At 42.5% G+C, this 12,502-nt stretch overlaps 2 protein-coding genes across 9 annotated transcripts in view; one reads left to right on the forward strand and one right to left on the reverse strand.

Annotated features, from left to right (window-relative positions):
* Nucleotides 1–12,502, forward strand: part of LOC144823886 (uncharacterized) — a 1,846,314-nt gene that overhangs the window by 661,546 nt on the left and 1,172,266 nt on the right. The window lies entirely within an intron of this gene.
* The window catches only part of LOC144823884 (mucin-5B-like), a 946,734-nt gene that overhangs the window by 565,661 nt on the left and 368,571 nt on the right, over nucleotides 1–12,502 (reverse strand). The window contains exons 7-9 of the mRNA XM_078682773.1: nucleotides 9,580–9,705; nucleotides 7,571–7,688; nucleotides 304–442 (exon numbers count right to left, since the gene is read on the reverse strand). Coding sequence (XP_078538899.1) covers nucleotides 304–442; nucleotides 7,571–7,688; nucleotides 9,580–9,705 — 383 coding nt within the window. The remainder of the gene's footprint in view (nucleotides 1–303; nucleotides 443–7,570; nucleotides 7,689–9,579; nucleotides 9,706–12,502) is intronic.

Here is a 12,502-nt window from a genome sequence, read left to right on the forward strand (position 1 = left end):
GAATACTGTGTTTTACAATAAATAAAGTGCTCCAAACCATCTGTATATTTAGAAACTAAAAATGTCTTCATGATCTTGTCAATGCAATCTTTAGGTTCATATAGCAGTTCGGCGACTTCCAAATTCTTATATCCAAATAGAAAATGTTCTGGTGCTGTGGTGGTGTCTGGAGGTTAAAAAAAACAATGATGCAGGCAGCCTCCACACTCTGTGACTTCTAGTCTAACCTTGTCATCTACCCTTTTGCTACCGGACAGCTGCCCATTGTGCTTACAGAATATAGTGCAGAGGACAGTTAGGTACCTTTGAGATGACATATGGACAATTTCCATGAAACGTAAAATCTTTTCCATCAAACGTGGTGATGTGAGAGCCACCTTCAAGCATGCAGAATCCTGAGCAGGGATGTGACTTGCAGTCCCACTTGCCACCGGAGCAATAGCTAAAAGATCAACAACAGAACATATTTATCAGAGACGGAAGATGACATGTGCTCCATTTTTGTGCAAGTTTATTTTAATTCCCTGCTGTTGATCAACTCTCTTTCCCTTTCTGCTCACTATCTGACCTTACAAATACATTTGAAAAACCTTTGCAGCCATCCGAAGAAATACTACCCTAGAGGTTTAGAGACTAGGGGCCAGATTACCAGTTATGTGGGCTTCCTGCTGTCCCATCGCTGCAGCTGGACCGAGTACTCTGCCGAGCAGTCGGCCGCCCCACCTGCCGCATTATGAGTTTCCCATGGGGCTGGCAGTTTCACAGCAGTAGAGCAATGGCAGTGGTATGTTTCCCGCTGGAAACTAGCCTGATTTCTATGCTGCCCACATTGCTGACTACTGGAAACAGCCAGAATGTGATCCCAGCCAGTCGGGCATATGTTTGTTTTTGTTTATTTTCCTGCAGTTTGGTTCCGTGACAACCCAACCTGAAGGTATTGTTGCAAGGGTGCCTGCATTGGTGTTAGGCTGCCATAACAGCTGCCATAATGGAACCTGCCCAAGGGGAAAGGACAGGAATGTACCTTCTTGGATAAATACAGCACATTCCTGCCCATTCCATGTGATTCTGGGCAGTGCAGCAAGGTGACTTCATGCGCTGCACTGTGCCAAAAGGGTCATAAATATGGCCCTGAGTGTCTAAGGACCCAACCTGTATTCACTAGCTCAAATTAGGCATTGGGAGAGAGGTACTACTGTCCACATGCTAACCTTTATTTAATGTGAAATTATTAGAAAAGCCATACTAGCCACCAGTGACCTGACACAAACTCACATGATTCATTCAGGGGCGGCTGGTGACATTTGAAAGTGGTGCGGCGTAAACTAATTTGCATATTGCACCGCAGTGAGCGCAGCGAGCGAGCGCAGCGAGCGAGCCCGAACCACCTTGCATCCATCCATACATCATTCATGCATCCACCCATCCATCCATCCACCCACCCATCCATCCACCAATTCTGCATCCATCCTGCATCCATCATTCATTCATGCATCCACCCATCCATCCAGCATCCATCATTCATTCATGCATTCACCCATCCATCCATCCACCCATCCATCCTGCATCCATCATTCATTCATGCATCCACCCATCCATCCTGCATCCATCATTCATTCATGCATCCACCCATCCATCCATCCACCCATCCATCCTGCATCCATCATTCATTCATCCACCCATCCATCCATCCACCCATCCATCCATCCATCATCCATCCATCCACCCATCCATCCACCCATCCATCCACCCATCCACCCATCCACCCATCCATCATCCATCCTGCATCCATTCCTGCATCCATTCATGCATCCACCCATCCATCCATCCTGCATCCATCATTCATTCATGCGTCCACCCATCCATCCATTCACCCATCCATCCTGCATCCATCATTCATTCATCCACCCATCCACCCATCCATCCTGCATCCATCCATCCATCATTCATGCATCCATCCATCCACCCATCCATCCACCCATCCATCCACCCATCCACCCATCCATCATCCATCCTGCATCCATTCCTGCATCCATTCATGCATCCACCCATCCATCCTGCATCCATCATTCATTCATGCATCCACCCATCCATCCATCCACCCATCCATCCTGCATCCATCATTCATTCATCCACCCATCCATCCATCCACCCATCCATTCTGCATCCATCCATCCATCATTCATTCATCCATCCATCCATCCATCCACCCATCCACCCATCCATCATCCATCCTGCATCCATCCTGCATCCATTCCTGCATCCATTCATGTGTCCACCCATCCACCCATCCTGCATCCATCATTCATCCATCCATCCATCCACCCATCCAGCATCCATCCATCATTCATTCATGCATCCATCCATCCTTCCACCCATCCATCCACCCATCCATCATCCATCCTGCATCCACCCATCCATCCATCCATCCTGCATCCATCATTCATTCATGCACCCATCCATCCACCCAGCATCCATCCTGCATCCATCATTCATTCATCCACCCATCCTGCATCCATCATTCATTCATGCATCCACCCATCCATTCATCCACCCATCATTCATCCATCATCCATCCATCCACCCATCCTGCATCCATCATTCATTCATGCACCCATCCATCCACCCTGCATCCATCCTGCATCCATCATTCATTCATCCACCCATCCTGTATCCATCCTGCATCCATCATTCATTCATGCATCCACCCATCCATTCATCCACCCATCATTCATCCATCATCCATCCATCCACCCATCCTGCATCCATCATTCATGCACCCATCCATCCACCCATCCTGCATCCATCATTCATGCACCCATCCATCCACCCTGCATCCATCCTGCATCCATCATTCATTCATCCACCCATCCAGCATCCATCCATCCATCATTCATTCACGCATCCATCCACCCATCCATCCACCCATCCATCATCCATTCCTGCATCCATTCCTGCATCCATTCATTCATCTACCCATCCACCCATCCTGCATCCATCCTGCATCCATCATTCATTCATGCATCCACCCATCCATTCATCCACCCATCATTCATCCTGCATCCATTCATGCATCCACCCATCCACCCATCTTGCATCCATCATTCATGTATTTTTATGACCATATAACTTGCACACAGCTTGTCAGTGTTTAATACCAGTCTCGAACCTTGTACTCCAGCACCAATGATACATGATTAATATTAATTGTTTTTAAAACATGTATTTATTCGACACCAATTTCACAGCTTAGTCGGAACATCATTTTTATTTGTTTTTTAAAATATCTATTTATTTAACACCAAAGTAAGTCATGTATAAATTTTTATGGTTCGATAAGAGGCTCGAACCTGGTTTCCCAGCACCAAAGTCGGTCGTGCTATCCGTCAGGCGTTATGTAACCGGGCTATGTATTGACCAGCCAATCCTGGCGCTGTATGCAGCGCCAGGATTGGCTGGGGGGGCACCATGACTCCTCGCCCAGTCGCCCTGTGTAACCCCGGGGGCTGCAGCCCGCCCCCTGGTCCTCTCTCTAAGGGGGAATTCACAGGAAAAAGATCTGCGCATGCGCGGGCATGTTTGTGCCCAAAAATACACTTGCGCAGCTGCCCGATCCTTCCCCCCCTCCTCCCCCCCTTGCGCACTCCGGGAAGGTCGGGTGTCTCCCGGTTTCCCGGCCGGCAGATAGCGCGATTTTTTTAAATAATTATGTTTGGCTTCTAGTGACGACGTGGTGGGTCCATGGGGCTTAGTGGGGCTACGCCCCTACGCCCCAATGGACGCACCGCGCCTGGATTCATTTGAAGTCAAAGTGTTTTAAAAACGGATGTGGGTTGTTTTATTATGGCCTTACCATAGGTGCACTTTAGACTTCAATTTAACAACAATGACAATGCAGCTTTTTAATATATGGAGCCTTGTGGTGGGCGTACTGAAGATTATAACAGTTCTGGATCCAGAATACTTTTCTTGCTTCTGTAGGTAAGAAAAAGTTTTGTTGCATCGAACCTGACTGTCAGAGCTGGACATAGTTGTGGGACACAGATGAAACAGAAACAGTGGTCAAATCGTAGGCTTTGGAACCTTTGTTTTCCTTCTGTTATGTGCCGCCTGAATGTGTATAGGGATAGCTACAGAATGGCACCTATAGGTTCCGTCTGATTTTGTAGATATAAAGATGCAATACTTTGTATGATAAAACACACTTAATCATGATCTGGTGAAGTGAAAGCAGTGCTCCTATAAAGTTGTGGGATTCCTTACTTGTTCCAATAACTTTTGGAAATCCTAAGCATTTTCAAAGCTTGTAAACCACTCCACTGTGAGTTGCAGCAATCTGTATTAAAGGATTCTGTATCCTGTTCGGCCTGACTTTGCTGAACCTGTACACTGAAGAAAACAGTTCCCTAACAAGCACAGAGAATTGGCTTGAACAAGCTGTTCAACTCTTCTAACATCCTTACATCAATTATCTGCAATAGACTAGATGCCCCAGGATAGTGTGACATGGACCAGTGTTCAACCCATTATACATCATGTTGGAAATTGGGTTACTGTTTGAGGGGGTCGATACCCTACTCAAGCAGCAACTATAATCTCTGTCAGAACCTCGAATTCACCTGTGAATAACCCTCTTGTAGCTTGGCACAAAAGCAGTCAGGCTTAACTCGGAGGCAATTTGTAAAGTATTTATGCAGTGATTGAAAAAGTAATAAAGTGCAAATACAACACAAGAAAAATCAAGCATCAAATACAAAAAATAGAGTAAAATTCAATAAATTACTTGACACCAAAACAGCAAACATCAGTACAATCAGAGATATGCAATTTCAAAGATTTCAGGTAATGAAAGCACCTAAAAACACAAAGGGCCACTTGTGGCTATCTGGTCATGTGAGACTGGGTGCAAGTCACTAGTTCAGACTAATTCAGATGGAGCAAGGCGAGATACAGGGACCTCCTGGCTTGTCCCGCTGGAATAGTTACCCTCAAAAGTCTATCGCAAAGAGTTTCTTTGTGGGGGAGGAGGCCGCAAGGAGCAGGGAGAGCATCACAGATTGTCATCATAGTAGCGCAAAAAGCAGGCCAGGCATCGCAGACCATTGTCGGTAGCGTGAAGATCTTGTTGGGCGTCGAGGATGGTCATTGCTGGAGCTTCACGTTGGCAACCATAGAGAGCTGTTGATGATGTAGCACAAAGTGCAGATCGCACATTGTCCGGCATCACTGGCAGTTGTTGTGGCATGGAGAGTCTAGTTCACTGGAGCTACACATTGGCAGGCGGCGTGGGCTGCATGATCTTGGCAGGAACAAACCTACTCACATTTCTTAAGAGCCCAAAACATCAGAATTTCCCCTTTTCTTTGGAGAGGATCTCAACTGGTTCAAGGATGAGAGGGACACCTCGTAGCAGTCAGGAACTTACTCCAGCAGAGACCAGTAGGCCCAGTTGCAGTTACCAGATCCAGGCAGCAGGTCAATGTAGGAATGATCATAAGGTTTTTCATGGCTTTCCGTGTATTTTATTTGTAAATAATATGTCTGTGGCAAGTTTAATCATGAAATATTTCCTATGAATTTCGATGTATGTTTATACATTGATGTTCGAAAATGATTGTACAAGTCTGTATTGATTGATATTGTGAACCAAAACCATAACATTGATAAAATAATTGAAAATTCTGAATATATATATTAAATGAAAAAATATTTTAATAAATATCAATGAACTTTTAACAATTGAGAATGGGAAGACTTATTGTTGTTCAACAGCCCATGTGATGAGCCTTGGGGAGGCCATTAGTAAAAGTATATAGGTCTGACAAGAGTTCTCAATAGAGTATATTTGTTGTCTTTTCCCCCCTCACTCTTGGACCTTAAAGTATTACCAGGGGGTACCTACTTTGATATATAGCAGGTCAGCTAGGCACTCGCAAGGAGACACTGGAGCTCACTCTGTCCCTGTAGGTCAGTAAGCTGACCCTTGGAGTAACTTCAGGCTGGGATGAAGGGTGCAGATCCAGTCTTACTTCTCAGGAAGCAGGACAGCAGAAAGTGGATCAGCAGAGTAGCAAGGCAGCAGAGTGGCAGTCCTTCTTCTGTTGTATCCACAGGTCCAGGAGTATACTCGAGAATTGGGTTTGTGTGTCCAATATTTATACCTGGTTCCAACTTTGAAGTAGGAGAAGGTTCTGGTGTTTTCACCTCTAGAGGTGCTTGGAATTTCCTTGCTCCCTGCCCTGGTCTCAGCTTGTCGGGGGTCACAAAGGGCTAATGTCAATTACTTTGTGAGAGTGTTCAGGCAGAGACTTTGCAATAAGGAAGTGGGGTAGGTGCCCTTTGTCTGACTGTCTGGGATCAATACATAAAGACCAATTGCCAGATACACTTTTTCATGTGACCCAGGAAACAGGTGGCAGACACCAAATGGTTGGGACAAGAAAATGTCAGCTTTCTAAATCTGGCATGTTCAGAACTGTAACTTAAAATCAGACTTTACCATTAAAGATTGTTTTAAGTTTCAATTCCTTAGACACCAAACTTGATATTCCTACCTGCCCCCAAATGAAAGGTATCACTTATTAAATGTATTAAGTTTCCTGAATGTTATCTTATGGGAGAGGTAGTCATTGCAGTAGTGAAAAACAATGTAAGAGTTTTTCACTACCAGGATATGTAAAGGTTAAAGTACATGTTCACCTTTTTAAACACACTGCACCCTGCCCTATGGACTATCATGGGTCTACTCTAGAGGTTACTTTTATATTTTAAAAATGAAGGTTTAAGCCAGGCCACATTTTTATTTTGCCAGGTCAAAATGACAATTAAAACTAAACATGCAGGCTTCAATGGCAGGTTTTAGACATTTTTAAAAGGCTACTTAAGTGGGTGGCGAAATTTGTGCTGCAGGCACATTAGTTGCATTTAAATCACAGACCCTGCGTGCATGTAGTACCATGTTACTAGTGACTTACAAGCAAAATGAATGTGCTTATTGGGTGTAAGCCTTTTTTATAATGGATAAAGTAGAGAGCACAAGTACTCTAGCACTGGCTATCAGTGGTAAAGGGCATGGAAACGGAAAAGCCAACAAAAACTGGTCCAGAAAACAGGAGTGTGTAGCCAAAACGTTTGGGGATGACCCCACAGAAAGGGCCAAGTCCAACATATCGCCATCCCTTTGTTACCTTTTCTGAACATTTTGCATTTGGTAGCTAATGTATTCTCTTTGGGTTTTATGTACTTGGTGGACCCTTATCTTCTTCATTCTTTAGATGTATTCATTTTGTACCCTGGTATCCTTGCTCTCAGACTAATGCTACTGACGGGAGAGGTAAGATTCTTTGATATAAGTAAAAGAAACATTAAAAAAGCCCATTTACAGGGAAACAAAAAACATATTTAGCAAGAAAGAAATGTGCAGTGTAGATCTATATTCATCAGCTATGTCAAAGCAGAACACGCATTGGACAGTCCCATTTGAATTAACAGCAGAGCAACTTAATATCAAGTGGTCATAGTATGAAATTATGCAATTAAAATGCTTCTTAAAAAAGATACATTTTCTTACCAGGTTTGGCAAGGAGTAGAATAGTAATCTCCTGAGACAAAATTTTTGCCCTTGTAGTTGCAAGGGCAGTTACCAACAGGGATGCAGCCAGTATTCATTATATCATCCAGAATCATTCCTGAAACAAAGAGCGACCCTGATTAGTTAGCTCTAGAGTGACCTGTGCACCTTTCTCGGGAGTCACCTCCTAATTTCTCTTGGCCCCTAATGTTCAGTTCCCTTTGCAGGAGCTCTCAGGCATGGTGCGATCTTTCGACATTACATCTTTTAATGTAGATGGAGACTACTTCACTGAATGATAAGAATTCAGAGCTTTTCTCTTACTAAACTCTGTAAGAAATCGATAACTGTGAACAATGGGAGTATTTTTCACTTCTGGGTTCTGAGTAACAACAAGAGTGAAGCTCGAGTTGTCTGTGATGTCTCACAGAACCCAGAGGTGAAAAACATCCACGTTATTCAAACTTTAGCTATCTATAATTTGATATTGTATATGCCCCTACCCAAAATCATCGGCTCTGCTTCCAACAAGTATACAGGGGCAGAGTAGTAATAGCGAACCACACATAACATAAAAAAACTGTTTTAAAGAAACAGACCTCTTGCCACCCACGCCATATGCCCTCTCAATCAACCAAATAAAAAAAAGAAATACCTGGCCTCTTGCCATCTACCCTTAGCACCCTCCGGAAAAAGCCCTCCCCTTCTCCAAATGTACGAATAAAATTCCTGGCCTACCTACCCACACCACCCTCCCCCAGTTAACCGAACTAGGCCAACCGAAACTAACCTTCCTCCCCAGAACCTGCCACTCACCCCCACCACTCTCTTTGCAATCCCACCCCCTTCAAGGCCATAGCCGGCACCGCATTCAAAGCTGCTTGTCAACAATGGTATATTTTTTCCTTTCAGCGTGGGTCTGTAGGGACCACTGGTACTAGGGAGTATATAGTTGGCACAATAACAGCATCGCCTGTGTTCTACCACGTCCCTTGTGAAGATCTGGGAGAGGCAGAAGAATTCAATCCAGTTGTTCACAAAAAAAGGGTTCCAATAGAGGCCATACACAACAAAAATATAACCACTTAAAGTCTAGGTCTAGTTGATAGTTGAACTGTCCATGCCCAAAATAACAAAATTAAGGAATTTTCATTAATTTAACCTCTTTCACCTCACAATCACTCCACAACTCTTCTGTATTTATACATTGTTAGTGAATTGTGTAATATATTGTGCACTGATAAGGGAGAGTTGGTCCAGTCCTTTGTTGACTTGTTATGGGTTCCTGGATGAGTGGGCGGTGGGAGGTAGATGTCCATTTTTTCAATGCTATAGTAACACTCTCTATGATTATGGTTTGTAATCATCTAAGACCAACATTGTGATTACAATTTTGGAAAATCATGATAAAGTAGTTAGCCCACTTATTATTATAATTATTTGTTCGATTCTGGATAATAGCTGAGACAGCTTGAATTAATTGTCAGGTAATCTTATCTAACACAATGGAAATTAATATCCACCAACATTAATTTGTAAAACCTGAATAGCTCTGTGATTTCTAAACAGAGTGTGAAATATTTCACCTGCTAACACAAAAATCTTGCCTCAAATGGAATTGTAAAATGCTGGTAATCACATGTGTAGAAGCAGGTACTAGGACGGAGAAGCGAGTAAGAGGAGATATGATAGGGGCGCATACTATTATCAACTGAGGACAACAATTTCTAGTTTCTATTTCTACTTAGAAAACCATAAATCATCATCTGGTATTTCAGTAGAAATTAGTGACTAGGAAGCTTTCAGCACTGAGTCACGGGGACTTCTGTGCTTATTGTAGGACCTGTACGGTCAGTATGACTGTCACAAATCAACTAATTTAGGAAGATCACAGATCGTAATGAAAAACATTCCCATTCTGACCATAATGTAATTGCGTCAAGTTTAGTACAATTCACCTCCCACCAGTTGCACAGAGATAGAAGCTGCAAGCAGACAAAACTCTTTACCAGAAGGACAGAAACAGCCATCTGTGATTTGATCTCCACAAACACTGCTTCTCACAGGGTTGGAACAAGTGTCAGGGCAGGAGCTTCCACGTTCCATGTACACCCGGTTATCTGGACACGGACGATCTATAAATTCAATAAAACAATATTCGAAATTATTATTATTAATTTGTTTTTTTACTGTGTGTTAGATAGCGCAAACTTGACCCGGTATCGGGTATCAGAGCGCTTTACATAGCACCAGTTGCGTTACATGAGGACATATCAGTTTTTGTTAGGCACAGGGAGATTGTGGGGCATATTACCATATTATGAAAATATCGCTGCTTTTGCGGCTGTTTTCGGCCGAAAAGCTGTGATAATTTCATCGCCTTATCAGTGTTTTGCTGATTTAGCGAGCCTTACAACAACGCCCAGCTTTGCATCTCTAATGAGATGCAAAGTTGGCGTTCCAGAGCAAAAATAATAGGAGAAATTATTATCAAGCTGCACGCTAACAAGCAGAGCGTTAGGAAAAGTAGCGCTAACCACAGTTAACGCTACTTTCCTAACACCTGCTTGTGACCTGACTTAGCCATGTAATCCAATGGGAGGTGGATTACATGCTAAGATTACCCTGCCCTATCAACAAGGTTATCGCCATTTTCAATGGAATATCGCTGGAAACCCAGAGATATACCATTGAAAACGGCGATAATCCCCGCTATCGCTGGGATTCTTATCTGCATGGCGTTAAGCATTGTTAATACAACGCTAACATGGAGATTATCGACAGCAATAGCCGCCAATAGATTTTCTCACGCTAACAGCGGTCAGCGATAATTATCGCTGCCGCTTGTTAATATGCCCCTAAGTGATTTGCCCAGAATCACAGGATATTCAACGTCATTGTAGAGACTCGAATTCGGTTCCCCCGATTCGATGTCGATGGCTCTAGCCGTTAGACCAACTCCTCACCTCACCCCACCACCACCGCCACCACCACCCCATTTCACGTTGGCATAGTGCATTTGTGAAAATACAGAAATCCTGTAAGTAAATGTGCATTTTCCACGTAACTTGCAGTGGGATTTTGCAAAAGTAAATTAAATCCCACAAATAGGAAAACCTTTGGGAAGTTATATAACGATTGTTGGTAGATTCACTTCACAAAACACACAAATATATTTGTGTTAATGGCAGAAGTAAGGGTGAAGTGAGAACACAGCTATATATGATGGGAGTGTCTCCCCTGAGAAAAGTAGATTGTCCATTGAGAAAAAAACATAAATGTGCACATGTACTTTTGAATGAGATTTAGACATTCTTAATTTTCCAAATTGGGTAGAATCCATAAGCATGAAGTTTATCGACTGCAGTACTTACGAAAACCTATGATTCACATAGATTCCCTTGAGTACTCCTGGAAAGGTGCGTGAAAACACATGAAAGTCTCAAATGTTTTCTAAACAAATGAGTTATGATTTCAGAGGAAAGTTTCAATAAAAAACAAAAATAAAATTATGAACCGTGAATCGGGTCGAGTGCAGAAGTTTAGTTTGGCCGAGCGGTGAAGAGGGTTTCACATTTATCCAATGAGATTACCTTAAGTAGAGTGGATTCTATATCTATTCCTAAAATTAGATACAATAAGGTCTTGGTTGTATGCTAAAATGATCACTATTAGTGCACTTCAAATTGTGGATTGCGTAGTGCAAGTAAACGAGTTGGAAAACGGTCTAATTTGGTTTTAAGGAAATCGAACACCTGTGAACTCAACTGTATTTATTGAAACTGTTGCCAACAAGGCAGAGAAGGGAAATTTCCATTCTCAGACGCACGCTCTGTCATGAACGTGACAGCTGAATTAAGGCTACAAAGAGAGATGACCTTCTGTGCTCCGCAGTGGGCAATATTGTATAACTATACATAACAAGCATTTGCAATGCAATAGGTCTTGCATTTGCCCTAGGTTTTTTTTGTTTTCTTTATTAAAACATAAAGAAAAGTAATTGTTATTTACAATGCCACTAGCTTCTATTTTTGTATACCGAACAGGTAGGTTTTGTATTTACTTAAGTGATAGTGATGTCGAGTCCCACCTATATTTATTGTGGTGGTCACAATATCGAAGCATTTGCTCACTGCTTGGGGGAGGGGTGAGCAGTTTCCTCACATGAAGTTAATATTTAAAACTTTTAACACTGCATCAGGAGAGAATAAATAAAACCGATATAGCATTTCCACAGGTATCAAAGGATCGCGAGTTAGCGCAAAATCGTTCAAAGCAAGCACACATGTACGGAACGCATATGGGATGGGGTGCAATACAATAGGTTTCACATTTACAGAAGTCTGAGCTATTACAAGTTCAAATAACAAAGCCTTTTTTGTTGTTTTAGTTTTTAAAACCAAAATAAAAAGCATTGTCATTTTCAATGTCAATAGCGTAAAGTTCCCTAAACGCTGATACCTATTGCATTGCAGATGCTTGTTTAAGATTTTGTGGTTTTGCAAGCCTATTTGTTGTGTCCTTGTTCACAGGTTTTAATCTGCGAAAGTGCAATGCTTACTCACTGCGTTATGAAGGGTTGCATATTGATGCTGTGCACACACAGAGGGGAGTTGTACATAAAAGGGCATATTTAAAAGGCCCTTTCGCTGTTGGTAAGTTACTTTTCATCAAACTAAAAGTAACACTCCAGCGGCGTAAGGAGCTTGTAAATAAGCCCCCTAATGCTTTAAATGGCCCAGGAGTGTTCGGTACGGAGTAGTGGCACTTTTTTTTTGTTTTTAAAGGGAGAGTACCTGAAGTTATCAAGAGAAAATTAATACTTTTAATTGAAAAGGACCAGCACTTATCAAAAATAAACTAGTACTATGGTAGAGAAGACCTGCATTTTTTAGTTTTGTATTTTAAGTAATGTGTACAATACATCCATTT

The sequence above is a fragment of the Lissotriton helveticus genome, chromosome 3_1 (genome assembly GCF_964261635.1).
Source record: "Lissotriton helveticus chromosome 3_1, aLisHel1.1, whole genome shotgun sequence".
Classification (NCBI taxonomy): domain Eukaryota; kingdom Metazoa; phylum Chordata; class Amphibia; order Caudata; family Salamandridae; genus Lissotriton; species Lissotriton helveticus.